The 27,688-nt window shown below is 42.2% G+C and overlaps 1 protein-coding gene across 1 annotated transcript in view; it reads left to right on the top strand.

Moving 5' to 3' along the window:
* Positions 1-27,688, top strand: part of PPP1R9A (protein phosphatase 1 regulatory subunit 9A) — a 2,260,036-nt gene that overhangs the window by 1,674,833 nt on the left and 557,515 nt on the right. Inside the window, exon 8 of the mRNA XM_044065941.1 lies at positions 14,520-14,573. Within this exon, the coding sequence (XP_043921876.1) occupies positions 14,520-14,573 (54 nt within the window). The remainder of the gene's footprint in view (positions 1-14,519; positions 14,574-27,688) is intronic.

Below are 27,688 nucleotides of genomic sequence, written 5' to 3'. Positions count from 1 at the left end.
CGAGCAAAACAAATATAATAAAGGGCAAAAAAGGGCACATTAAGCATAAATAAAACAAGGAGACTGCATGTTTTTTGGTAAGATACTGTGTTTTGTCATAAACTACTATTTTGCATTGATTGAAGCTATTAAGAGCAAAACTAGAGTTATTCGAAGTATCTCAAAGTGTGTAAAAGTGCTTACAGTGTGTGCGTCTTACTGTGCATTTATTCTGAGAGTTTATTGTGTGCAAAGTGCAACAGTTCGTAAAGTGCAGTCAAAAATACAGCCATTTCGAAAAGTTTCTTGTGCTGGGTGTGTCTGTTCGCAGAGTGTCGCCATTGCAGAGTGTTTCTTGCACTGTGCAGAGTTATTTAGCAAAAGTACAGCCATTTTGGGAAAGTTTCAGTGTGCTGTGTACTGTTTATTCAGAAAGTACAATTGCTTCGAAATGCTTTTTTACTCTGAGCTTCTACTGCCCAGTTTATTTGCATAGTATTTTGAAATATTTCTTACACTGATAAGAGGTGATTTCTTACAGTACAGTGATTTCAAGAGTATTCTTGTGCGCAGGAGACTTATTTTACAAAGTCCAGTTATTCAGAGGCTTGTTATGCTGTTGGGTATAGTTACAAGTACTGGTATAAATTTCTGGCATATGTATGTGTGTGCATGTTCATATAATTACAAGTGGATTTGGGTTGCATTGTGTTTTACTATAATTTGTTGGCATGGCAGACGGATTTCAAAAACCATCACCACTTGTATTTGATAAGAATATTGCAGAGAACTGGAGAATATATGAGCAAGAGTACAATATTTTTTTTATGCAAGCAGCTTATTCTGACAAAAATGCACCCACGAGGGCATTCGATTTGCTAAACTTAGGTGTGTCAGAGGAGCTTGAAATAGAGCGTTCATTTGTGTACGCACCAGCAGTATATGAAAGAGAAGAAGAAAAACATCATATTGTTGTACAGGCTGAATCATGAGAAGACCCTGAGTGTTTAAAACACAAATTCAGGGAAATGTGTAACCCCCAGACAAATGTTACATGAGAGAGGCATTTGTTTTACACAAGAGATCAAAAGCAAGGAGAAACTTTTGCAGCTTATATTACTGACCTGAGAAACAAAGCTAAAACATGTAGATTTGGTGACTTAAAAGATGAGTTAATAAAGGACAGGCTTGTGTGTGGTATTAATAGTGCTGCTGTGAGAAGGATTTTGCTTCATGACAGTGATTTAACGCTGAACAAAACTATTGAGATTTATCAAATCCATGAAGTTGCAGAAAGGCACACAGGTATGCTTGCAAATGATAAGAACATGCTTTCAGCAGGATCCAGAGCAAGTGTAGACAGCATGCAATATGTGACTAGCAGAAGCAGGCCTAAGCACATGGTAGCTGTAACCCCTGTCACCTATTCTGTAATGTAGTGTTCAGTGCCATCGCTTCTTGATTTCTGTATTTTGATTCCGTAGATTTATCATGTTGTTTGTTTTTGGAGCTTTTCTCCCTGGGCCTCTACTGAAAATGGGCTAACCCTGGCCCAGTAGACCTCCCGCTAAACAAATGCAGATATATAAATAAATAATAAATAAATAAATCTACCATTAAGAACCCACTTTGATGAGTCTTACGGTTGGGATGAATCCCCAGAAGTAAGTCACTAAGTCGAAGGAGCTGATGGAATACATCAGAACAAACCTAAGAAGACTGAGTCTTGGGGAACAGTCTAGCCAAAAGAGGTCTGTCTCATAGAATCACAGGTAAGACTACAGTTTTAGAGAAGAGAAGCACCACATATCCAAGGTCTCAACAACAAGGTCTACTGAAAGAAAGCCTAGCTAAGCAATAGAGGCTTAAAAGAAATGGGCTTAGACTGCAACAAAGGCCAGCAGACAGTACTGATTACTGGTACAGAGGACAAAGCTGTCAAACTACTGAAAAGTAAAACTGGCAACTGTAAGTCCTGCCTCTCTTGGAACAGGAAGAAGAAACACCAATATATTTAACGAGCTAGCATAAGCACCTCAGGGAGCACCTGAGAAGGTGGAAGACCCTCCAGACTCCTCTGTTTCTGCCCTCAAAAAGAAACAAGTGAAAAAAAGAAATGGCTAAGGGATCAAAATGGCCACTTTCTCAGGAAAGGTGTGGCTAAGCTGGCAGAACCTGACCACTGAAGAGGATATGGAAGATATAGATGAGCTATATGGGGTATATTCTGCCAAGTATATAACAGTTTCAGGGCACCTTCCACATGCCCAAATTATCTGGCAACTTCAGCTGAGATGAATAAAAGACAGGTGTGGGTGCCAAGCCCTTCAAAGCTTTCCTACCACCAAAGAGAGGGAGGCTGAGCCCTGAAAGGACAATACTAGGAAGAACAAAAAATAAATAACCACATCAAAAAACAAGGGGGGTGGAGGGAGGGAGCAGCTACTGTAGGAGTGATCATTCAAACATCTGTTGTTATGGTAAGTTTACTCACACAATCGGTAGTGTTCATCTTATTGATCACTGCTGCAGCAGCCTTAGCTATATGGCTAGATTACTGTAGCTTATTTTATTTGGAAGCTGGAAGGAGAAGAGTCCAGGAACCTTTGGGGAATGGTCCTAGCAAACCTGATGTAGACCTAGAGAAGGAATTAACTTATAGTACAGAGAACCAAGTTGCAGCTTGTAGAATACATTTAGAATCCAGTCCTTTCCAAAACACCATAGATAAAGCCAAGGCCCTGGCAGAGTGGGCCATGACCCTGCATGGAATAGTTTTGTTGTGATGAGTGTAACAAAGGTAATAGTTTAGACAACAATTTGGAAATAGACTATTTTGACACAGACTGTCCCTTCTTTTTTTTACCTTCACAAAAAATTAACAATTGTTCTCAAAGTAACCCTGTCACTGTGAAAAATGAGATAGGGTTGACTCACCAGAGCTTACAACTCAGATACCCTTCGTGCAGTGGTCAGAGCAATCGGTAAAACTATTGTCCGTGTTAAGAACTTGTCAGCCAGGTTGTCCATGTTAAGAACCTGTCAGCCAGGTTAGCTGGTTCAAATGGAGCAAGTGTTAGATTCTCTAAAGCAAAATTAAGATCCCAAGGAGGAGCCACGGGTTTTCTTGGAAGCTGCTTATGCAAACCCCCTTTCAAAATGTTTTTGACATGAAAATGTAAAATAGGAGTATCCATGGACAGACATTCAGAGTGAACGTTGATTGAGGAGTAAGAAAAAAACATAGGATAGTAACTCTTCACAAATATTGTAAAACCAGAGAACAAATAGCCCTAAATGGGTGCTGGTTATGTTGTTGGCACCAACTGGAAAACCTTTTTTATTTGCTACTATATGACTTTCTAGTAGCAGGCTTTCTTGCCTTCATTAGTACCCACTGCACGTCCTCAGTTATCAGGTGCCTGAAAGGAATTAAAATCCTATCATCTAGGCAGTCAGTTGAAGATGATTGATGTCAGGGTGTATCAAACACCCCTTTTCTTCTGTGAGTAAATCCAGTCTTTGAGGAAACCTGTGGTAATTGCCTGTAGTCATTTTCAAATTAAGGCAGAACCACGGTTGCCTGGCTCAGAAGGGAGTCACCACAAGATCTGATCCATCTGTATGGAGTCTCTGGGATAGAATCTGATATAGCAAGAAGGCCTGGAAAACAAATCCTTTTCTTTTGCTTGGACAGTAATGCTCCTGCATGCTTTTATACCCTTTCCACTAATATCCAGGGTACTTCTGAATATTCTCCTGGTTACTTTGTAATAAAATCTGCTGCAAACTACAGAAAACATGCCATGACAGAACTGTTTCTTCCTCCCCTAATACATCATCAGAAGGCAGGGCTGGATGACATGGAATCAGGAAGTAATTAGACACCCAACCATGCCAACCATCACCACTTGTATTTGATAAGAATATTGCAGAGAACTGGAGAATATATGAGCAAGAGTACAATATTTTTTTTTATGCAAGCAGCTTGTTCTGACAAAAATGCACCCACGAGGGCATTCAGTTTGCTAAACTTAGGTGTGTCAGAGGAGCTTGAAATAGAGCGTTCATTTGTGTATGCACCAGCAGTATATGAAAGAGAAGAAGAAAAACATCATATTGTTGTACAGGCTGAATCATGAGAAGACCCCGAGTGTTTAAAACACAAATTCAGGGAAATGTGTAACCCCCAGACAAATGTTACATGAGAGAGGCATTTGTTTTACACAAGAGATCAAAAGCAAAGAGAAACTTTTGCAGCTTGTATTACTGACCTGAGAAACAAAGCTAAAACATGTAGATTTGGTGACTTAAAAGATGAGTTAATAAAGGACAGGCTTGTGTGTGGTATTAATAGTGCTGCTGTGAGAAGGATTTTGCTTCATGACAGTGATTTAACGCTGAACAAAACTATTGAGATTTATCAAATCCATGAAGTTGCAGAAAGGCACACAGGTATGCTTGCAAATGATAAGAACATGCTTTCAGCAGGATCCAGAGCAAATGTAGACAGCATGCAATATGTGACTAGCAGAAGCAGGCCTAAGCATATGGTAGCTGTAACCCCTGTCACCTATTCTGTAATGTAGTGTTCAGTGCCATCGCTTCTTGATTTCTGTATTTTGATTCCGTAGATTTATCATGTTGTTTGTTTTTGGAGCTTTTCTCCCTGGGCCTCTACTGAAAATGGGCTAACCCTGGCCCAGTAGACCTCCCGCTAAACAAATGCAGATATATAACTAAATAATAAATAAATAAATCTACCATTAAGAATCCACTTTGATGAGTCTTACGGTTGGGATGAATCCCCAGAAGTAAGTCACTAAGTCGAAGGAGCTGATGGAATACATCAGAACAAACCTAAGAAGACTGAGTCTTGGGGAACAGTCTAGCCAAAAGAGGCCTGTCTCATAGAATCACAGGTAAGACTACAGTTTTAGAGAAGAGAAGCACCACATATCCAAAGTCTCAACAACAAGGTATACTGAAAGAAAGCCTAGCTAAGCAATAGAGGCTTAAAAGAAATGGGCTTAGACTGCAACAAAGGCCAGCAGACAGTACTGATTACTGGTACAGAGGACAAAGCTGTCAAACTACTGAAAAGTAAAACTGGCAACTGTAAGTCCTGCCTCTCTTGGAACAGGAAGAAGAAACACCAATATATTTAACGAGCTAGCATAAGCACCTCAAGGAGCACCTGAGAAGGTGGAAGACCCTCCAGACTCCTCTGTTTCTGCCCTCAAAAAGAAACAAGTGAAAAAAAGAAATGGCTAAGGGATCAAAATGGCCACTTTCTCAGGAAAGGTGTGGCTAAGCTGGCAGAACCTGACCACTGAAGAGGATATGGAAGATATAGATGAGCTATATGGGGTATATTCTGCCAAGTATATAACAGTTTCAGGGCACCTTCCACATGCCCAAATTATCTGGCAACTTCAGCTGAGATGAATAAAAGACAGGTGTGGGTGCCAAGCCCTTCAAAGCTTTCCTACCACCAAAGAGAGGGAGGCTGAGCCCTGAAAGGACAATACTAGGAAGAACAAAAAATAAATAACCACATCAAAAAACAAGGGGGGGTGGAGGGAGGGAGCAGCTGCTGTAGGAGTGATCATTCAAACATCTGTTGTTATGGTAAGTTTACTCACACAACTGTAGTGTTCATCTTATTGATCACTGCTGCAGCAGCCTTAGCTATATGGCTAGATTACTGTAGCTTATTTTATTTGGAAGCTGGAAGGAGAAGAGTCCAGGAACCTTTGGGGAATGGTCCTAGCAAACCTGATCTAGACCTAGAGAAGGAATTAACTTATAGTACAGAGAACCAAGTTGCAGCTTGTAGAATGCATTTAGAATCCAGTCCTTTCCAAAACACCATAAATAAAGCCAAGGCCCTGGCAGAGTGGGCCATGACCCTGCATGGAATAGTTTTGTTGTGATGAGTGTAACAAAGGTAATAGTTTAGACAGCAATTTGGAAATAGACTATTTTGACACAGACTGTCCCTTCTTTTTTTTACCTTCACAAAAAAATAACAATTGTTCTCAAAGTAACCCTGTCACTGTGAAAAATGAGATAGGGTTGACTCACCAGAGCTTACAACTCAGATACCCTTCTTGCAGTGGTCAGAGCAATCGGTAAAACTATTGTCCGTGTTAAGAACTTGTCAGCCAGGTTGTCCATGTTAAGAACCTGTCAGCCAGGTTAGCTGGTTCAAATGGAGCAAGTGTTAGATTCTCTAAAGCAAAATTAAAATCCCAAGGAGGAGCCACGGGTTTTCTTGGAAGCTGCTTATGCAAACCCCCTTTCAAAATGTTTTTGACATGAAAATGCAAAATAGGAGTATCCATGGACAGACATTCAGAGTGAACGTTGATTGAGGAGTAAGAAAAAAACATAGGATAGTAACTCTTCACAAATATTGTAAAACCAGAGAACAAATAGCCCTAAATGGGTGCTGGTTATGTTGTTGGCACCAACTGGAAAACCTTTTTTATTTGCTACTATATGACTTTCTAATAGCAGGCTTTCTTGCCTTCATTAGTACCCACTGCACGTCCTCAGTTAACAGGTGCCTGAAAGGAATTAAAATCCTATCATCTAGGCAGTCAGTTGAAGATGATTGATGTCAGGGTGTATCAAACACCCCTTTTCTTCTGTGAGTAAATCCAGTCTTTGAGGAAACCTGTGGTAATTGCCTGTAGTCATTTTCAAATTAAGGCAGAACCACGGTTGCCTGGCTCAGAAGGGAGTCACCACAAGATCTGATCCATCTGTATGGAGTTTCTGGGATAGAATCTGATATAGCAAGAAGGCCTGGAAAACAAATCCTTTTCTTTTGCTTGGACAGTAATGCTCCTGTATGCTTTTATACCCTTTCCACTAATATCCAGGGTACTTCTGAATATTCTCCTGGTTACTTTGTAATAAAATCTGCTGCAAACTACAGAAAACATGCCATGACAGAACTGTTTCTTCCTCCCCTAATACATCATCAGAAGGCAGGGCTGGATGACATGGAATCAGGAAGTAATTAGACAACCAACCATGCCAACCATCACCACTTGTATTTGATAAGAATATTGCAGAGAACTGGAGAATATATGAGCAAGAGTACAATATTTTTTTTTATGCAAGCAGCTTATTCTGACAAAAATGCACCCACGAGGGCATTCAATTTGCTAAACTTAGGTGTGTCAGAGGAGCTTGAAATAGAGCGTTCATTTGTGTACGCACCAGCAGTATATGAAAGAGAAGAAGAAAAACATCATATTGTTGTACAGGCTGAATCATGAGAAGACCCCGAGTGTTTAAAACACAAATTCAGGGAAATGTGTAACCCCCAGACAAATGTTACATGAGAGAGGCATTTGTTTTACACAAGAGATCAAAAGCAAGGTGAAACTTTTGCAGCTTATATTACTGACCTGAGAAACAAAGCTAAAACATGTAGATTTGGTGACTAAAAAGATGAGTTAATAAAGGACAGGCTTGTGTGTGGTATTAATAGTGCTGCTGTGAGAAGGATTTTGCTTCATGACAGTGATTTAACGCTGAACAAAACTATTGAGATTTATCAAATCCATGAAGTTGCAGAAAGGCACACAGGTATGCTTGCAAATGATAAGAACATGCTTTCAGCAGGATCCAGAGCAAATGTAGACAGCATGCAATATGTGACTAGCAGAAGCAGGCCTAAGCACATGGTAGCTGTAACCCCTGTCACCTATTCTGTAATGTAGTGTTCAGTGCCATCGCTTCTTGATTTCTGTATTTTGATTCCGTAGATTTATCATGTTGTTTGTTTTTGGAGCTTTTCTCCCTGGGCCTCTACTGAAAATGGGCTAACCCTGGCCCAGTAGACCTCCCGCTAAACAAATGCAGATATATAAATAAATAATAAATAAATAAATCTACCATTAAGAACCCACTTTGATGAGTCTTACGGTTGGGATGAATCCCCAGAAGTAAGTCACTAAGTCGAAGGAGCTGATGGAATACATCAGAACAAACCTAAGAAGACTGAGTCTTGGGGAACAGTCTAGCCAAAAGAGGCCTGTCTCATAGAATCACAGGTAAGACTACAGTTTTAGAGAAGAGAAGCACCACATATCCAAGGTCTCAACAACAAGGTCTACTGAAAGAAATCCTAGCTAAGCAAAAGAGGCTTAAAAGAAATGGGCTTAGACTGCAACAAAGGCCAGCAGACAGTACTGATTACTGGTACAGAGGACAAAGCTGTCAAACTACTGAAAAGTAAAACTGGCAACTGTATGTCCTGCCTCTCTTGGAACAGGAAGAAGAAACACCAATATATTTAACGAGCTAGCATAAGCACCTCAGGGAGCACCTGAGAAGGTGGAAGACCCTCCAGACTCCTCTGTTTCTGCCCTCAAAAAGAAACAAGTGAAAAAAAGAAATGGCTAAGGGATCAAAATGGCCACTTTCTCAGGAAAGGTGTGGCTAAGCTGGCAGAACCTGACCACTGAAGAGGATATGGAAGATATAGATGAGCTATATGGGGTATATTCTGCCAAGTATATAACAGTTTCAGGGCACCTTCCACATGCCCAAATTATCTGGCAACTTCAGCTGAGATGAATAAAAGACAGGTGTGGGTGCCAAGCCCTTCAAAGCTTTCCTACCACCAAAGAGAGGGAGGCTGAGCCCTGAAAGGACAATACTAGGAAGAACAAAAAATAAATAACCACATCAAAAAACAAGGGGGGGTGGAGGGAGGGAGCAGCTGCTGTAGGAGTGATCATTCAAACATCTGTTGTTATGGTAAGTTTACACACACAACTGTAGTGTTCATCTTATTGATCACTGCTGCAGCAGCCTTAGCTATATGGCTAGATTACTGTAGCTTATTTTATTTGGAAGCTGGAAGGAGAAGAGTCCAGGAACCTTTGGGGAATGGTCCTAGCAAACCTGATCTAGACCTAGAGAAGGAATTAACTTATAGTACAGAGAACCAAGTTGCAGCTTGTAGAATACATTTAGAATCCAGTCCTTTCCAAAACACCATAGATAAAGCCAAGGCCCTGGCAGAGTGGGCCATGACCCTGCATGGAATAGTTTTGTTGTGATGAGTGTAACAAAGGTAATAGTTTAGACAACAATTTGGAAATAGACTATTTTGACACAGACTGTCCCTTCTTTTTTTTACCTTCACAAAAAATTAACAATTGTTCTCAAAGTAACCCTGTCACTGTGAAAAATGAGATAGGGTTGACTCACCAGAGCTTACAACTCAGATACCCTTCTTGCAGTGGTCAGAGCAATCGGTAAAACTATTGTCCGTGTTAAGAACTTGTCAGCCAGGTTGTCCATGTTAAGAACCTGTCAGCCAGGTTAGCTGGTTCAAATGGAGCAAGTGTTAGATTCTCTAAAGCAAAATTAAAATCCCAAGGAGGAGCCACGGGTTTTCTTGGAAGCTGCTTATGCAAACCCCCTTTCAAAATGTTTTTGACATGAAAATGCAAAATAGGAGTATCCATGGACAGACATTCAGAGTGAACGTTGATTGAGGAGTAAGAAAAAAACATAGGATAGTAACTCTTCACAAATATTGTAAAACCAGAGAACAAATAGCCCTAAATGGGTGCTGGTTATGTTGTTGGCACCAACTGGAAAACCTTTTTTATTTGCTACTATATGACTTTCTAGTAGCAGGCTTTCTTGCCTTCATTAGTACCCACTGCACGTCCTCAGTTAACAGGTGCCTGAAAGGAATTAAAATCCTATCATCTAGGCAGTCAGTTGAAGATGATTGATGTCAGGGTGTATCAAACACCCCTTTTCTTCTGTGAGTAAATCCAGTCTTTGAGGAAACCTGTGGTAATTGCCTGTAGTCATTTTCAAATTAAGGCAGAACCACGGTTGCCTGGCTCAGAAGGGAGTCACCACAAGATCTGATCCATCTGTATGGAGTTTCTGGGATAGAATCTGATATAGCAAGAAGGCCTGGAAAACAAATCCTTTTCTTTTGTTTGGACAGTAATGCTCCTGTATGCTTTTATACCCTTTCCACTAATATCCAGGGTACTTCTGAATATTCTCCTGGTTACTTTGTAATAAAATCTGCTGCAAACTACAGAAAACATGCCATGACAGAACTGTTTCTTCCTCCCCTAATACATCATCAGAAGGCAGGGCTGGATGACATGGAATCAGGAAGTAATTAGACAGCTGCTCAACATTCAGTAAACAAAAGCACCAGTTTATTCAAGTTAATAAATATAAGTCTACTGTAGTAACTAAAGTAAAAACTATACATTTTAGAGTAAGAAAGCCCACTTTGATGAGGGCACAATTATAACACAAAGTAATGGTAAAAAAAAAACTTTCCGCTTGATGTTTAACTCAACATTTGTCAACATTCTGAAAATCCATGTTCCCGTTAGATCTAAACATTATAAAAACTATCCTGGCACCCTGGCTATCAAAAGGGACTATACTATTAATGAAAAAATTAACCTGGCACCCTGGCTATCAAAGCAGACTGTACTGTTAATGAAAAAAACAAGACAAATTATGGAAAAAATGGAAGGTCAGCAAAAATACTTACGATCATCAGTTATACATATAACTGAGAAATGTGGCTACAAACAGGATCAAAAGTGACAAAAAGAACTCTTTACTAGATTACAGCCCGAGAATCTGAGCTTTCTAGACCACTATTAACAGTTTACTAAATCTAGGCTAAGTCTTCCAACCTGCACATTGCATATTTGATCTTTCAAATAATATTACTAATAAATGTAACTTTCATTTTATTCATTCAGTAAGCTCACTTGTCAACATCCTATCCACCTCTACCAGCATTACTCCCCTCAGAACAAAAACAAAACCAAAAACCTTCATTTTTTTCAATCAGTACCATTTTCCACTGTAGAAGCTGCGGTGGTGCAGCGGTAGCGTTGTCGCCTCACAGCAAGAGGTTCTCCAGTTCGATTCTCGGCTGGAGCGCCTTGTGTGTGGAGTCTGCATGTCCTCCCCGCGATCGAGTGGCATTCGAAAGACATGCGTGAATGGGCATGCCTTCATTGAAGGTTGGGCGTCGGGCTAGCACCTCGGCACCATAAAAATTGACTGCCAATCATTAGTGGATCGGAGTTCCGCTGTGGCAACCCCTAACCATGAAAAGCTGAAAGAAGAAAGAAAGAAGTACCATTTTCCACTGTCAAGAAGCTTCTCTTAAAACTAAAACCCACCACCCTCGCCCCAGACAACATCCCAGCAGAATATATCAAACGAACAGCAGATGCCTTAGTCTACCAAGAATCAATCTTAATAAATCAGTCCATTAAGGAAGGTTGTATACTTACCTTGTGAAAAAAAAAAATCATATATCTTGTCATTGCACAAAGGAGGAAAATCAAATGATACCTGTAACTGGAAGACTGTAATCAAATGATACCTCTAACTGGAAGACTGTAACTATTGTATCTGCTTTGTCAAAGGTCCTGGAGAAATGTTTTCAAATGCAGGCTGTCAGATACATTACTGACAACAACCTTCTATCCCCGATTCAGCATGGTTTCCACCCAAAACATAGTACCACTATTGCCCTTCTCAACTTCATCACCACTGTAAACCAGAGCAGAAGTAATGATAATTCGGAATCAACAGCATTCCCAGACAGGTTCAAGGCATTTGCAGTGGCAGCACATCACATACTATTACTCAGGTTATCCTCATTAGGCTTAGGAACCTCATCACTGTCATGGTTTCCTAGCTACCTGTCAGAAAGGATGCAAGCAGTGAAATGAGAGAATGATAGCTCCTCCTTCCTCTCTGTAACAGCTGTGGTACCACAAGGCTCACTTCTAGGTTCTGTCCTTTTCAATATTTTCACTAATGACCTACACACTGCAACTAAGCATGCCTCCGTTATTCATTATGCAGATGACTCCACACTTTTCTGCTCAGCAAAAAAAAAAAACCTAGATGAGTTACAACGGCTCACCCAGGAATCACGCAGATATTACTCTTTTAAAATATTGTATTCTACTTTTAAGTTGATTATGTTTGTGATGCTGTGTTAAATATGTCTAAACTTTAACTTGAATTTGGAGCTTTTCTCCCTGTGCCTCTGCTGAAAAGGGGCAAAATTTTGTTCAGTCAGACCATCTTGCTAAATAAATGCAATAATTATATAAATAAATATATAAAGCAATATGCAATTATTATAGAAAGTCTCAAATATATAAATCACACTCTAAATTATACGTAAAAAATCATTTCAAAATCTATTGCTGACAGTTCATTATTAATTATATTTATCTAATAACAATTTTAAATTGACCCAAAATCTGATGTTTTTTTTTCTATTTGATCTTAAAATTGTAACATTCATTTTTTTACATACAACCATTGTCAATCTAAGAAATTTGCTGTAGTTTGATGTTGATTCACTTTTCCAATTTGAAGTAACCTTCTTCCTTGTAATTGCTAATAAAATCCAAATCAAAGGGTATTGCATTTATTCAGACCAGTACTGGAGTATTTGTTAATATTGACTTCCGTGGTGGTGCAGCGGTAGTGTTGTTGCCTCACAGCAAGAGGTTCTCCCGTTCGATTCTCGGCTGGAGTGCGGGGAGTGCCTTCTGTGTGAAGTCTGCATGTCCTCCCCGCGGTTGGGTGGGCGTTCGAAAGACATGCATAAATGGGCGTGCCTTCGTTGAAGGTTGAACGTCGAGCTGGCACCTTGGCGTTCGTGAAAATCTACTGCCAATCATTAGCGGACTGGAGTTCCGCTGTGGCGACCCCTAACCGGGAAAAGCCAAAAGACAACAACAATAACTGGAGCATTTGTTAATGTCAAAGTATCAGATGTTATACACCTATCAGGCCACAATGCTTTTAAAAATGAACAAAAAGCTTACATTTGTTAATTTTTTTCACATTTTAAAAATATATGGCACCAAACAGCCTTAACATATTTTTTATACCTCCAGCAAGAATATACAACAGTTTTGAACATTTTAGTCATGTTACGAGGAGTAATAAACAATCTATGCAGATGTTTCCAAGTTGAAACTTTCCAGAATGTACTAGAAGACATTAAGCTGGCACATTTTCAGATTAGGTCTTTGTTATTATAATCCTCAGTGTCCTTTTGCATCAGAATCAAAAAACTAACTTGAAGTGGAAGTGTTCTCTAAGATGAGATTGTTTAGTAGTTGGTTTGGTGATGTTGTTACATGGGGACAGCCCTTGTAAAAGGGAAAGAGAAAAGGAAAATGTGCTTCTACTTTAAGTCATCAAATTCCAACCCGATGAGGACCCAACTCCTCCAAAGACAACTCACCAAAAAGTCATGGAAAGTCAAGTTAATAAAAAAACTAATATTGTTTTTTTTTTCTGCAGAGGGACAACCCCCTCCCCTGCACTCCCAGTGTGGAGGTCTTGCCCTCTGTCAAATTTATATACACCAGTTCCACAGCTGTACAAAAAGAAAGGTGAAAATCCCTCAACCAAAGGAATCACTGCTGACATGCACATAGAAACTGTACTTGCAGTGATTTCCAATGGAAAACAGACACTGGGGCCTTCAGGACTGGAGTTGATCTAATCAGGATTGAGTCCTCATCCAGGAGGAATGCAAAGTGTAAGAAAGCCGAAAATGGTACTTCTGGAGTTAATCTTGTTTGAAAGGAGATTGGGCTTTTTAATTTGTTATGCATTACGGTTTGTGTACAGGGATTGTGTTGTTTTTACTTCACTAACAGAGATTAACATGAATATTTACTTAATTTGCAGGAACATAAGTAATGATTTACAGAAGTCTGCATCAGTTTAGAGGCTATATTAAATTCCTGATAGTTCAATGCAATAAGACTTGAAGTTGCTTTTCAACATTAATTTTAAAATTGCCTATGTATATATTGTACTGTTAGTATTAACACTGTATAGTATAGTAGAGTTTAGATATTCATAAATGATAAGGGAATTTTTAACCCATGTATGAGATGCTGTATGTATCGTGGAATTGGTTTCACTATATTGCAGCTTCTGCAGAAGTACATTAGCTCATGTGTATGGATTTTCCTGCATTATACTGTACAAGAAGAAAGTTACAAGGCCATTTATTTAATTTAGCCTGGCTCAGTCCTGCAGTGCACTGTCCACCGAGATATGGGGGTGGACCTTAAGCATACAAATGTCGTTTTAGGGAATGAATGTCTGCTTCTGAGCTATAAAGAGCCTTTGTAAATACACAGAGGACTTAATTGCACATGTTGCATTTGCTGCTACAGTTATTGGCTTTTCTGCATTTACAGTCACTTTAGTTTAGGTTGTTAAAACTTCCATTGCTTTGCATAAGCTCAGCCTTGCTCCAGTGGCACTTTACCTTTAATTAGGTAACTGAGCCATTTTGCGTGCTGGACACTTTTAATTTACAACCTACTGCACTGCAGTACTGGCTCAGGCTTGAGAGGGAAGGGAGAAAGAAATTCAGATAGCTTCACATGCTTTGACGTGCTCCTTACAAATCAAACGCTCTCTTGCTTCTTTTTTGTCATTCTAATTTTTAGATGCAAATCAAGCATGCAGTCACAGAAGCTGAAATTCAGAAACTAAAGAGCAAGGTAAGATTTTGTTTCCAGTGTCACTGTGACATGCAAAAAAAAAAAGCATTTTATTGCATTTCAGATAAATAGTAAAGATTTGAGAATAGTTCACAAGTAAATAAAATTTGGTAAACAGTTATTTTAGAACAAATAAGACTGCAAGGTTTTACACTGTACAGGACAGGTCAGATTATGGTCAAAGTTTAAGTAATAGATTATCATTTTTATGCAAGTCTTTTTCATTCATTTAATTATGTCAATTTTCTTGCACTTAGTTAAAAATAATTTTTTTGTGTAGTTTGAAGTTACCTTTGCACACCGTCTGCCATGGTCCCCTTAATTCACCTTATGACTGTAGTGCAACAGTTCTTTGTGTCCTGTGGTTGTGTTACATGGTACGGAAGGCGCATATCATACAGTATCTGTGCAGTGTGAAGAGGATGGTAAATAGTGACAGTGCTTTAAACTGCTTCTGTAGCTTATAGCCCACACGGTCTTAATTATGCAACTTGACTGCAGGGAATGTTACCTAATGATATGAGGTTAAATACTGCTGATGTAATTCCTGGTAGGTTACTGCCTACTTGTAGACTAACACAGAAATTTATGATAATAGTGCTAACATGCTTCCAGTGTGTATGAAAATGCAGACAACATCAGGACTGAACTTCTAAAAATGTAACTTGCAGTGGCAGACTATAGGGTCAGGACAGAACAGAACCTTTGGCCGTAGCCAGTCTGTTGTATCACTTGTCCTACTGTGAACCTCATCGTCTTAATTATACTAAATGGTTCCACTATCAAGTCATGCTGTGGAATACTATCAAACTTTGATGTTTCTCATAGCAGTGAAGTACCTTAGTCCACTGCTGCCATAACTTGTATTACTGTGTTTTCAGAGAAGTTTATTATTTTGAAGTTTTTATATAATTTTTATGTATTTATTTTACTATAGAATACCTAGCCATTAAACTATAACGGTTGTGGTAATTACACTAAGAAAGGAATTTGGCACCCTGGGTAGCACACTCATTTGTCTCCCCCCAGTCTGCAAATGATTGAAAAGATAATGACTTAATGGCAGCTTGTGAACTGTCAAATTTTTCAAGAACAGTTTAACAGTTTATAAACTGTCACTAAGCAATCACAACTGTGACTGTTTATAAACAGCTGTCTGCCAAGACAGGTTGGTTGATAGTTTACAAGCTGCCAGAGTTTTGTTTTTAATTTTGCACCCCCCTAGAAATTAGTACTCATGGCAAGTGTGCTGCTCCCCCCACCTTTTACAGCACTAGCTGTTGACTCTTTAAAGTAAACTGACACGTTTCTTCATTTTCACACTCCCTTCTACTTCTTCCCTTAAACTGAAGCAAAAGTACTTCTTAAGTTGATTAGGAGCCAATAATGAGGGTGTTTTTTGAAGATGCAGATGGAACTGGGCATTATCCTTTCCTCCCTCTGTTGCTAGGCTAGATTTGGTTACCCCCAACTCCTTTTAGCTTTTTCCCTGGTGCCACTTTCTGCACAAGTGGTTACAGCTCTGGCTACCCCCCTGGATTATGCCTCATTGGCATCATCAGCCCTGCTTCCTTTGGTGTCGATAATTTCTCATTTGACTCACTTGACACCAGCTTCTTCAATGTGAAGTGGATCTCAGATATGAATGCTCAATATCCAGTCCTTGGTACTATGTATGTATACAACTCACTTGGAGCCATTTTCAGTGTCACGATCTTTATCATGTAAGCCAAAGATTCTAATCTCAATCTCTAGGATGTCTGGGTTCTTGGTTTCAGGGCTTCCTTCCTCGGTACCACCTACTTCTGCCTCTACAAGGGAGGAAGGAGTAGGTTCAGAGGGGAGACTTCCTCAATGCTGATGGACTCTAGATCTGCCTTTGAGGTTATGGACAGGAAATAGCCTCCTCCTCAGGGCTATCGATAGGGCTCCTCTAAGTACCAGCTGAATCCTGAGATGCCTGTCCATCACCTGTTTAACCTATTCATCAAATTTAAGGCTTTCAGGGGCAGAGCAGTATCCTTTGGAGATTCACAGCAGGTGTGATCTGGAATCATTAAGAGGTAAGTCTTCATATCAACATCTTGGAGATGAGGGCATCCTCTTAGTGTTGCAGGAGTTTCAGGACCTCCTAGCTTTGAGAGAAATAGCTGTACAAATGGATAATATGTCAGTAGTCTGGTACATCAGTAAACAGGGAGAACCAAATCTTACCCCCTTTGTAGAGCGGCCATAAGAGTATTGCAATGGGTTGTGGATTCAGGTCACCTTTTAGTGGCAATGCACATTCCGGGGAGGTCCAGCTGACTAGCAGACAGGCTGAGCAGGTCTGTGTTAATGCCTCACAAATGGTCTCTCAAGCCTTCAGTGGCTCAAAGAAGTTTGCAGGTACTGTGACCAGCCTTGTTTGTCTCTCCCTCCAACACCAAGTGCCGAAGCTACTTTGGGCTAGTTACCCCAGAGAGGCAGTGACCCTCAGGCTGCTCCAGCACCAAATGCAGAAGCTACTTTGGGCTAGTTACCCCGGAGGGGCAGTCACCGAGGGTGCTCTCATCTGCCAGTGGCCCTTCAGTCTCTTATTTTTTTCCTCCTTTTCCTGTAATATTTACGTTGCTGCAGAAGACATCATATTTATTTATTTATTTAACGTATGTTTACCAGGAAAGTCTGACTTGGAACAAAGCCAGTTTTCAGTGGAGGCCCAGGGAGAAATGCTCCAGGTGCACGTCTTTGCAATGTGGGAGGAAATCGGAGTACCCAGAGAAACCCACATGAATGCAGGGAGGACATGCAGACTCCGCACAGAAGGCAAGCCAGCCGAAAATTGAACCGGAGATCCTCTTGCTGTGGGGCGACAATGCTACTGCTGCACCACATCAGCTTGCAAACCTCAGGTAATTCTCATTGCTCAGTACTTGCATAGACAAATTTGGTTTCCTATATTCATGCCTCATTTGAAGAAGTGCTATTGGCCTCCAGATTTACAGTTGGATCCTCTTTCACAACCCTCTGATCAGCCTCACCTGGACCTTCACTGCCACAAACTCACTGTATGGTTTCTCCAGTTCCCATAATGGCCATACATCCTTCTCTTCTAAAAATGTAATGCACATTTTGACAGCCTCTCAATCTGCTCAAAAGCTTGATAAGAATAAATGGAATCATTTCTCCATCTGGGCTACCAGTTATGGACTTGACCATTTTTCCATGTCTATTTTAGCTGTTTTAAAGTTTCTCCCCTCAGTGTTCCAGCTGCTGTACCATTATACCATTAAAGTACAATTGCTGCCATTTCTGATTATTACCACTGATACCAAAATAATACACAGGGCCTTGCATAAACTTTGCACAGCCTTCTCAAAGGAGTATTCTTCCTCCGCCCCCCCCCCCCCTCAGCTTAGGACCCTACTATACCCTGGGACTTGAACCTTGTCCTCGAAGTTCTAACAAAGTCTCCATATAAGCCATCTTCATCTGCAGACATGAAATACCTATCTTTAAAAACAAGTTTTACATCAGCTAGAAGAATTTCTGAACTATATGCCTTCTGTATTACTGCACCATATAGGATTTTTCACAAGGATAGCGTCACCTTGATGACTAACCCATCCTTAATTCCTGAGAGAGCTTCAGAAAACAGTATTAACTAGTCTGTTAATTTTCTTGTGTTGTTTCTGAACTGTTCTAACAAGGGTCAATATTGACTATACACACTAGATGCCCACAAGCACCTCAGATTCTACTTATCAGAACCAAGACTTTCAGACAGGACAATCAGTTGTTTGAATCCCTTGTTCTGTCCCTGAAAGGTTCTTGAGACCCAGAATTTCATGGACCCCCTCTGCCTCTTGGACGGCGTTTGTCATAACCCCCTCTGCCTCTGGGGGAAGGTGAATCCTTGGTGTCCCAGGAGAACTGAGACTTTCGGAACCACTTCTTCCTTGTCCCTCACTGATTCCTAGAGAAGGATCTGTGAGGGTCAGAGAAGCAGATGCCGATGGCAGACACTGTCTTCCCATCCTTTTCACTCTGGACCAATGTGTCACGAACTGTTTTCCCAAATAGGGAAGAACCATCATAAGGGGGATTTGCAAATGGCGCCTTGAAGGGTTCCATGAACTGACACAGCCAGAGCCAGGCGTGATGCCTCATGGCAACACCGGAACTGGCAGCCCTGGTGGCTCCCTCCATAGCATAAGAGAGAAGATGCATGGATGTGTTAGCTACCGCTTTGAGAATAGCCATCCATGTGGAGAACACCTCCTGGACTAGGTCTCACTGCAGTCAAATGACATGTGCTATGTAGTTCAGCGCCTTTATGTTAAAGGTTTCTGAAGCATACACCTGCTTCCCGAGACAGTCCATGGACCTCGACTTCCGGTTAGGAGGATGGACGGTAGAGCTCTCCTACACAAGCTCTTTTCTTGTGGCGGCAGCCACCACCATAGCATCCACAGTGGACCTCTTGCTCCAACTAGTGCTGTCTGGTAGGCGGCTGAGAACTTTATCTGGCCACCTAAGGATGGGCTCCATGGTGTCCGGTTCCTTCCACGCATGAGAAGTAATGAGGTCCACAAGGATCCACGGGAAGAGACACCCAGGAAGTAGATGGGACTGTCATGAATGCCTCTAGAACACTGACTCATCTGAGGTCAGTTTTTGGGCGGACCACCCCTCACTGGCGAAGGAGTTCCATGATGTCTCCAAAGGAGACATCCTCTATGGGTGCTCGAGGGGAGCCTTCCCCTTCCTCCAACTCAGTGTCTTCGGTGAGGGACTCTGGACAGGCGTCCAAGTGCCTCCTTTTGTACGTCCGTTTGTGGGGAACCTCCTCAGTGGGACTCTCTGGGAGGAACTCCTACACCTCTTGTTGCTCCCGTGTGGGGGCTTCCTGAGTCAAAACCTGCACAAGAAAAGGGGGGAAGGCCAAGGGGAACTACAACAACTACACTGACTACAACAACTACTATATATATATATATATATATATATATATATATATATATATATATATATATATATATATATATATATATATATATATATATATTTTTTTTTTTTTTTGCTAACCGACATGTCAACGCAGGTAGAAGAGGTGTGGGAAAGAGAAAAGTAGAGAAAGGACATTTAACCTTGAAATAATTTCAATTACTCACCCAGAAAATACTCGGAGCTCTAGACCACGATGCTTAGCTGTATAGAGGCAAACAAGATATGAATGGAGGAAGGAGACAGGGGGCATTATGAGTAAGGGGAGGAGCTTGGAGCTCAGATCAGATGCTAGTGATGCTGTCGTGTCAGATCTGATTCGGATCCACAGACCCACAGGTTGAAGACCAGATGAAGTCAACTACTTCAGATCAGAAGTTATATCCTTAGCATAATGCTGGATTCTTCTCATCCACATCCACTCAGTCTCTCTTCAGATCTAATCTGGACATTAGCTAGTGCTCTAAACCCTCAAGCTCCTCAAACTGTCCCAAAATCCCCTGTGAGTCTTCTCCTTCAGATCAAGTTTGCTTTCTAGTAACTACTTACACCAGGATAACAGTGATGATAATAATAATAATAATAATAATAATAATAATAACAATAATAATAATAATAATAATAATAATAATAATAATAATAATAATAATATAATAATAATAAGAAGAAGAAGAAGAATATCCAGTTGTTAACCAGGTAGGCCCATTGGACACACAATCCCTGGAACCTGGAATCAATATCTGGTTATGTGAGATGCTCAAGGTTACACAGTAGGTAAATGAGGACTGAGGGAATCGAACCCTGTACCACTGGAACTATAGGTGTTAAGTTGTCTATCTTGCCTTCATTCTTGCTGTTTGGGATCGGAGCTGATCCTCGGCTCCGACTCAGCCATCTTCAATAGCTCGAGAACTGTTTACTGGCTCGAGGCTACCCCTTATCCCATGATGCCTAGTGACAGCTACCCAGATCTCGTTTGCCGCTTCAGCTGCGAGGTGTGTCGTTTTCTGGCTCAGGCTTGTATATTTCAATTTTTTGTGTAAAAATATTCTCTTAGACCCTTTAAACTAATAGATATTTTACTGTTCTTAGTTTTATTCTGTACGTGTTGTTAAACTACTTTGTTTTTCTTAGTTTCCCTTTTATTTAGAACTCGTTTAAGTTAGAGAGTTCTCCCCCCTCCCCCTCTCCTTAGGATAGCCGTTTAACTTAGAGGCTTTCCTTTTCTTTTCTTTTTTTTTTTTTTGCTATCGTTAAAAAAAAAAAAAAAGACAGAGGTTATATATTTATAGGTGTACTTATTTAGAGTAGTACTTATTTGTCTGTCTGTGTTTACTTTGTGGTACTTAGTTTTTTTGTAGTTGGGTCATGTCTAAGGAAGCTAAAGTATCTTGCTTTAAAAAGTGTGACTCATGCTGTCAGAAAATGTCTCTGACAGATGGGCACACTAGCTGCATTTATTGTTTGGGTGCTGTTCACCTGCAGGACTCTTGTTCTATTTGCCATGCTTTTAGTCCAAGAGTCCTGCAGGAGAGTAAGAACAAATTGATCCTTAGGGGTCTGTTAAAGCCTCAAGATTCACCGGCAAAGAGTTCCCAGCCAGTGAAATCCCCAAAATCCACTAAACCGTCGGCTTCACCTTCGGAGCCGACTCCTGTACATGATTTACCGAGTATGTCAGTTCCAGCTGGCACCGACAAGACAACCCCTCAGTCAGCTCCATTGGATGTTTCGGAGCTGTCTCAGAGCCATAAGAGGTGGAGATCCCCTTCATTAGAGTCAGTTAATTTGGCTCCTCGGCCTCCATTATTGCAAAGTAAACGTAGCCACCATTCATCACACTCCTCTCGATCCTCTAGGCTGTCGGATCATGATGTGGAGAGAGTAGTAAGTAGGTTGCTTAAATCACAGGCACTAGCAAAATTATTGTCTAGCCCTCCTCAACAGGTATCGGCTCCATCCACCTCTTTTTCTGTTTCTCCTCCTACTCCATTGAGTTCAGAGGCAGAGTTTGTTGGGGTTCGAGTAGTGGAACCGTCGGCTCCGATCACCATCTCTCCTTTGGTTCTGACTTCGGCTCCGATTACCTCAATAGTTCCTTCGATCGAGGAATCTGGACGCCAGGGCTCCCTCATCGTCTCCGAGGGGGGTGAGTGGCATCGGACCCTTGTCTGACCCCGTTCTCTCTCTCGGAGCATTGGCGCAGGTGAGCTTGGCTCCAACATCGGCCTCGGAGCCGTCCCCCTTGGCATGGAGAAAGATTCCTATTTCTTCGGAACCGGAGCTTTCTCTGCCTCGAGGCAGGGATGCCTTTGAGGTCATGCGGAGTGTGCTGTCCCCCGAGACAGCTCCACTACCAGCCCCACCGGCTCCGTCCCCCGTAGTGTCTGTGCCATCCTCTGCTCCTCCTCCATTCCCCAAGCGCAGGGAACCGATGCCCCAGGACACCCCATTGGGTGTTTCCTCTTCTTCCGAGGCCTCCCTTGATCACTCAGAGGAGCCCCCTCGGAAGAAGAAGTGCAAGAGGAAGCACATTGACTCTCCTGAGTCTGTCACTTCTGATACAGACTTAGATGAATCGGAAGGGTCCCCGAGATCCCCCTCTGAAGATGTTTCCTTTTCGGACATCCTTGAAATGCTTAGGCAGAGGGGGAACTGGACTCCCCTTGCCCCTACCGAGGATGAGTCTGTATTCCTGGACACTTTGGTTCCCGACCTTCCACCTCCTGGGTTTCTCCTCCTTTCGACCCACTTATGTCTGTAGTGGCTCGAAAGACTTAGTCAGCTCCGGACACAGTGGAACCAACTCCGAGGAGACCTGGTAAATTTATTACAGCCCCCCAGGATAAGCACTTCCTTTCTAAAGGTGTGCCCGTTGATGCCATGGTGGTAGCAGCAGCCACCAAAAAAGAGTTAGCAGAGACCTCTTCATCTGTTCATCCCCCTAACAAGGAGTCTAGGATGATGGACAGGTTCGGAAAGCGAATGTTTGCTTCAGCGGCCTTCTCCATGAGGTCCCTGAACTATCTATGTCATTTTACTGGCCTTCAAAGGGATCTCCTTAAAGAGCTTGGAGATACCCTTCAAGATCGTACAGCTGAGGGAGTACAAGCCAAAGTAGCATCCTAGCTAGCGACTCTTAATTCTGTAGTTAACTCCTCCATGAGGCTCATTTCCTATGCAGCCGATGGAGCGAGTAGAGCCATGGTCATGGGTGTGGCCCTCAGGAGGCATGCTTGGATGCGGCTGTGTCACTTTGCAGAACCCTTTTGTGCGTCCTTCACCAATACCCCCTTTGATGGCTCCTTTCTCTTTGGGCCACAGGTAAAAGACACATTGACTAGGTATGAGCAAGAAAGCAAGACTCTCTCTGCCATGGGAGTCCGTTTTTCCACTCCCTCTAGACCTTACCCCAAGGGTCAGAAGAGTGGGAAGATGTGGTTCCACAAATCTCAGGGAGCCTTGCCTGACAAACGTAGTGATTTTTCCTCCAGAGACAGAGGGGGAAACAACAGTAATAGACACCTCCCTCATGGCAGAGGGGGTCCGCAGAACCAGGGCAACAGAGAATCCTTCTCTGACAAGCCTTTCCAGCATCCCTGAAGATTTGCCCGGCTGCTCACCTCTGGAGGCAGTCGGGGGAAGACTTTTGCTGTACCCAAAAGCCTGGCAAAATTTAACAAGAGACAGATAGGTACTGTCCATTATATCCAGAGGTTACAAAATTACCTTCCATCAATCTCCCTTACAGTCAAAGAAGGCCCTTCCAGATGTTCCACCCAATCTGAAGGAGCAAGCAGTAATAGAAGTTTCAAAACTGCTAGAAAAAAGAGCCATTCAGGAAGTCCCCCAGACCAGCACGGATCTGGAACTTACTCAAGGTTCTTTTTGGTACCAAAAAAGACAGGGGACTGGAGACCAATTCTGGATCTCAGCAGACTAAACAAATCTGTACAAAGAACAAAGTTTTGGATGGTCACGCTACAGTCCATTCTACCCTTCCTGGGTCAGGACAATTGGATGTGCTCGATAGATCTTCAGGATGCATACTACCATATCAAGATGGACAGACGCTCCAGAAGATTTCTTCACTTTTGGGTGGGGGCCAGTCATTACCAGTTCAGAGCTCTGCCCTTTGGTCTCAGCACAGCCCCCAGGGTGTTCAACAAATGTATGGCAGTGGTCACGGCTCACCTGAGACGTCAAGGATTCCAGGTGTTTCCATATCTAGATGACTGGCTCCTCACTGCTACCACCAGACATCAACTCTTACAAGCGCAGGATTATACAATCACATCTTGCACCCAGCTAGGTATTAGAATAAATTTCAAAAAATCTGCCTTGTTGCCCTGTCAATCTATCACTTACATAGGAGCAGAATTAAACACAAGGGAAATGTTTGCAAGGTTACCACTGGAAAGAGTGTCCACAATTCGTCAACAAGTGCAAATCCTAATGCAGAGCAAAAGGATGCAAGTCAGGTATGTCCTTCAAACTCTGGGCTCCATGGCAGCTGCCATTCTTCTACTTCCATTAGCGCGTTTCCACATGAGAATTCTTCAGTGGCTTCTTTTCACGCAGTGGTTTTTCCAGGAGCTACCCGTGTCTCACATGATCCTGATCATAGAGGCATGCAAAAGGCACCTTTCTTGGTGGATGGTCTTCCCACTAGTGACTCAGGGCAGACCTTTCATACGGCCCCCTCCGGTAGCCACAGTGACTACAGACGCCTCCCTGATAGGGTGGGGGGGCATTATCTGGGCAGGACAGTCCAAGGCACTTGGCAACCTCATGAGTACCATCTGCACATAAATGTCCTAGAAATGAGAGCCGTGCTCCTAGCATTGCAAGCCCTTCAAGACTCTCTTCCGTCCGGGACCATTGCAATTCAAACAGATAACATGTCAGTGGTGTGGTACATCAACAAGCAGGGTGGAACCAGATCCTATCCCCTGTGTCGAGAAGCACTCAGACTTTGGCAGTGGGCGATTTCCTACCAATGTTTTCTGATTGCGACGCACATCCCTGGGAGATCCAGCGTCATAGTGGACAGGCTCAGCAGAGCTATCCTCATGCCTCATGAGTGGTCTCTGAATCAGGAAGTTGCGGATCTTATCTTCCGCAAATGGGGACAGCCTTGCTGCACTCTTTTTGCCACCCCTTTCAACAGCAAATGCAGCAATTACTTCTCCCTTCTCAGCTTCCAGGTCACATACCCAGAGACGCTGCAGTCCACGATTGGCCTCAGGGACTTCTGTATGCCTTTCCTCCATTTCCCCTGATACTGAAACTCATACGGAAAGCAAAATCGTTGGGATGCAAAATGATCCTCATTGCCCCCTACTGGCCTCGACATAATGGTTCCCGTTCCTGCACCCTTACCTTCTCGATCAGCCCTGGACTCTGGACCCAATTCCAGATCTCCTGATTCATCAATCAGGTGGGTTGCATCAATCCCTCCAAACTCTCCAGCTCACACCTTGGTTGCTCCACTACCAACCTCAGCCAGGCTTCCCAGCATTTCCCCAGCAGTCCGCGAGATTATTGTTTCCTCTCATATGTCTACAACGAGAAAAATGTACGCTAGCAAATGGAAACGTTTTTTCTTGTTGGGCAGAGTCTAGGAATGTGGATCCCTTCTCGGCCCCAGTCCACGAAATTCTGGAATTCCTAGCACAACTTTTTCACTCCGGGGCCACTTCCGCTATGATTAGGGTACAATTAGCCGCCATTTCTAATTTTCATATTGGTTTGACAAATTCTAACATCATGTCTCATAAGCTCTGTAAAGCTTTTTTGAGAGGAACATCTCTTCTTAGACCTCCAGTGAGAGATCCCCCTCCTCCTTAATTTAGTCCTAACTTCCTTAATTCTGCCTCCTTTTGAACCAGCAGCATCCTGCTCCATCAAGTTTCTGTCTTGGAAGACACTCTTTCTGGTTGCTATCACTTCAACTAGGCATGTCTCAGAACTTCAAGCACTATGTGTTCGTCTTCCCTACCTGGTGTTTCACAAGGGCAGAGTTGCTCTGAGGACTAATCCTTCATTTCTTCCTAAAGTCTGCACAGAAAATAATTTAAATCAATCTATAGATCTCCCTGTGTTCTTCCCAAATCATAGCAACAAAGCAGAGTACAAGCTTCACCAATTGGACGTTCATAGACAATTGCATTTTTACCTACATAGAACTAAAGAAATAAGAAAGTCAGACCAATTATTCCTTTCTTATGCCTTAAACAAACACGGTCTCCCAGTTTTCAAGGTGACCTTATCCAGATGGTTGTCCCACACTGTTACATTTATTTACCAGTTACAGAATAAAGAGTTACCAACTAAACTGAAAGGTCATTCTACTAGGGCATTAGCCACCTCCGTAGCTTTTCACTCTAGGTTGCCCATGGATTCCATCTGTGCAGCTGCCACGTGGGCAAACCCTTATACCTTTATTTCTCATTACAAGGTGGATATGGTCTCCCGGAGCAGAGCTGACTTTGGTTCCACTGTTCTGAAGAGTCTGTTCCACTGAGCCACCCAGGATGTTAGGTGCTAGGGACGCTGTCCCAAACAGCAAAAATGAAGGTGAGATAGACAACTTAACATTAAGAAGTTATGTACCTACCATAACGTTCCATGTTAGTTGTCTTCATCTCGCCTTCTTTCTTGCGTCCCTCCCTCCATCCTCTGTCCTAGTGGATCGAGAGGAGTCTTTTTTCACTGGCTGAGTATTCTTTTATTGTTATTCTTCTGGCTAGGTCTTCCTAACCTATTCTAGATAGTAGGATACATGGAACAACCAGTTTTTTGATAACTGGTTTCTCTCATATTATGTCTGGATTAGCTATTTCAAACAAGATCTGGGTAGCTGTCGCTAGGCATTATGGGATAAGGGGTAGCCTCGAGCCAGTAAACAGCTCTCGAGCTATTGAAGATGGCCGAGTCAGAGCTGAGGATCGGCTCCAATCCCAAACAGCAAGAAAGAAGGCGAGATGAAGATAACTAACATGGAATGTTATGGTAGGTACATAACTTCTTATTCACAACCTTAATCCATCTGGCAAATAATATGTCAAGAGCAAAAGAAAATGTAATCATTTGGAGGGAAGATGGAGGGAGGAATGCCATATTGGATGGATTTGGATGAAAAGGATCCAGCATTATGCTAAGTATGTAACTTCTGTATCCCATTTCATCAGTCTTAAAATCTGACAGTTGCACAGAATCCCTAGCCATCTGAATTTTTGGATGGAATCATGACAGAATACCCAGAGAACCAAGCACCTTTGGTTCTGGAAATGATGTTCAGCTTATATTACTTGGAAAAGGTGTCCAAAATAGACCAAATGGCTGCTGCACAAATGTCATTAATGGAAGAAAATCTGTAATAAGCTGTAGATGTTGTCATCCGTCTTGTGGAGTGGAACTTAGGTTTAGAAATTACAGACTTGTTGGCTGAATAGACAAAAGATATACAATCTGATAGCATTTTCTGCCTGACTCTTGATCTCTATTGGCAGTTAGGGGTCACCTTTTGCTACACCCAGCAGCATGGGAGTTCATAACATCAGACCATTGGGTGTTGCAGGTTATATGTAGAGGTTATTTCATCCCACTCACCGAACCATCTCTCCCACCAAATTGCCTCCCAGACATTCCACCCGTGCAAAGGGAGGCAGCAGCTCTAGAAATCGACAAGCTGCTCAGAAAATGAGTCATCCAAATTGTCCCCCTAGACCAATCTGGATCAGGCATTTATTCCAGGTTCTTTTTAGTCCCAGCAAAAACTGGGGACTTAAGACCCATCCTGGATCTATCCACCTTGAACCTGTCAGTAGCCAAGGAGAAATTCCAGATGGTCACTCTTCAATCTATCCTGCCCTACATGCAGGAGAAAGATTAGATGTGCTCGATCGAGCTCCAGGGCACGTACTGTCATATCAAGATGGACAGATGCTCCCTCAGGTTTCTCCGCTTCCGGCTGGGAGCCAATCATTATCAGTTCAGAGCCCTCCCATTTGGTCTCACCACAGCCCCCTGGGTGTTCACCAAAGTGATGGCAGTTGTAGCGGCTCAATTGAGGCTTCAGGGAATTTAGGTCTTCCCTTACCTGGGCGATTGGCTCTTTGCTG

The sequence above is a fragment of the Protopterus annectens genome, chromosome 3.part0 (genome assembly GCF_019279795.1).
Source record: "Protopterus annectens isolate FY-2018-M chromosome 3.part0, PAN1.0, whole genome shotgun sequence".
In the NCBI taxonomy this organism is placed as follows: Eukaryota; Metazoa; Chordata; order Ceratodontiformes; family Protopteridae; genus Protopterus; species Protopterus annectens.
The sequence above is the reverse complement of the archived record's forward strand: the minus strand, read 5'-3'. Positions and strand labels throughout refer to the sequence as shown.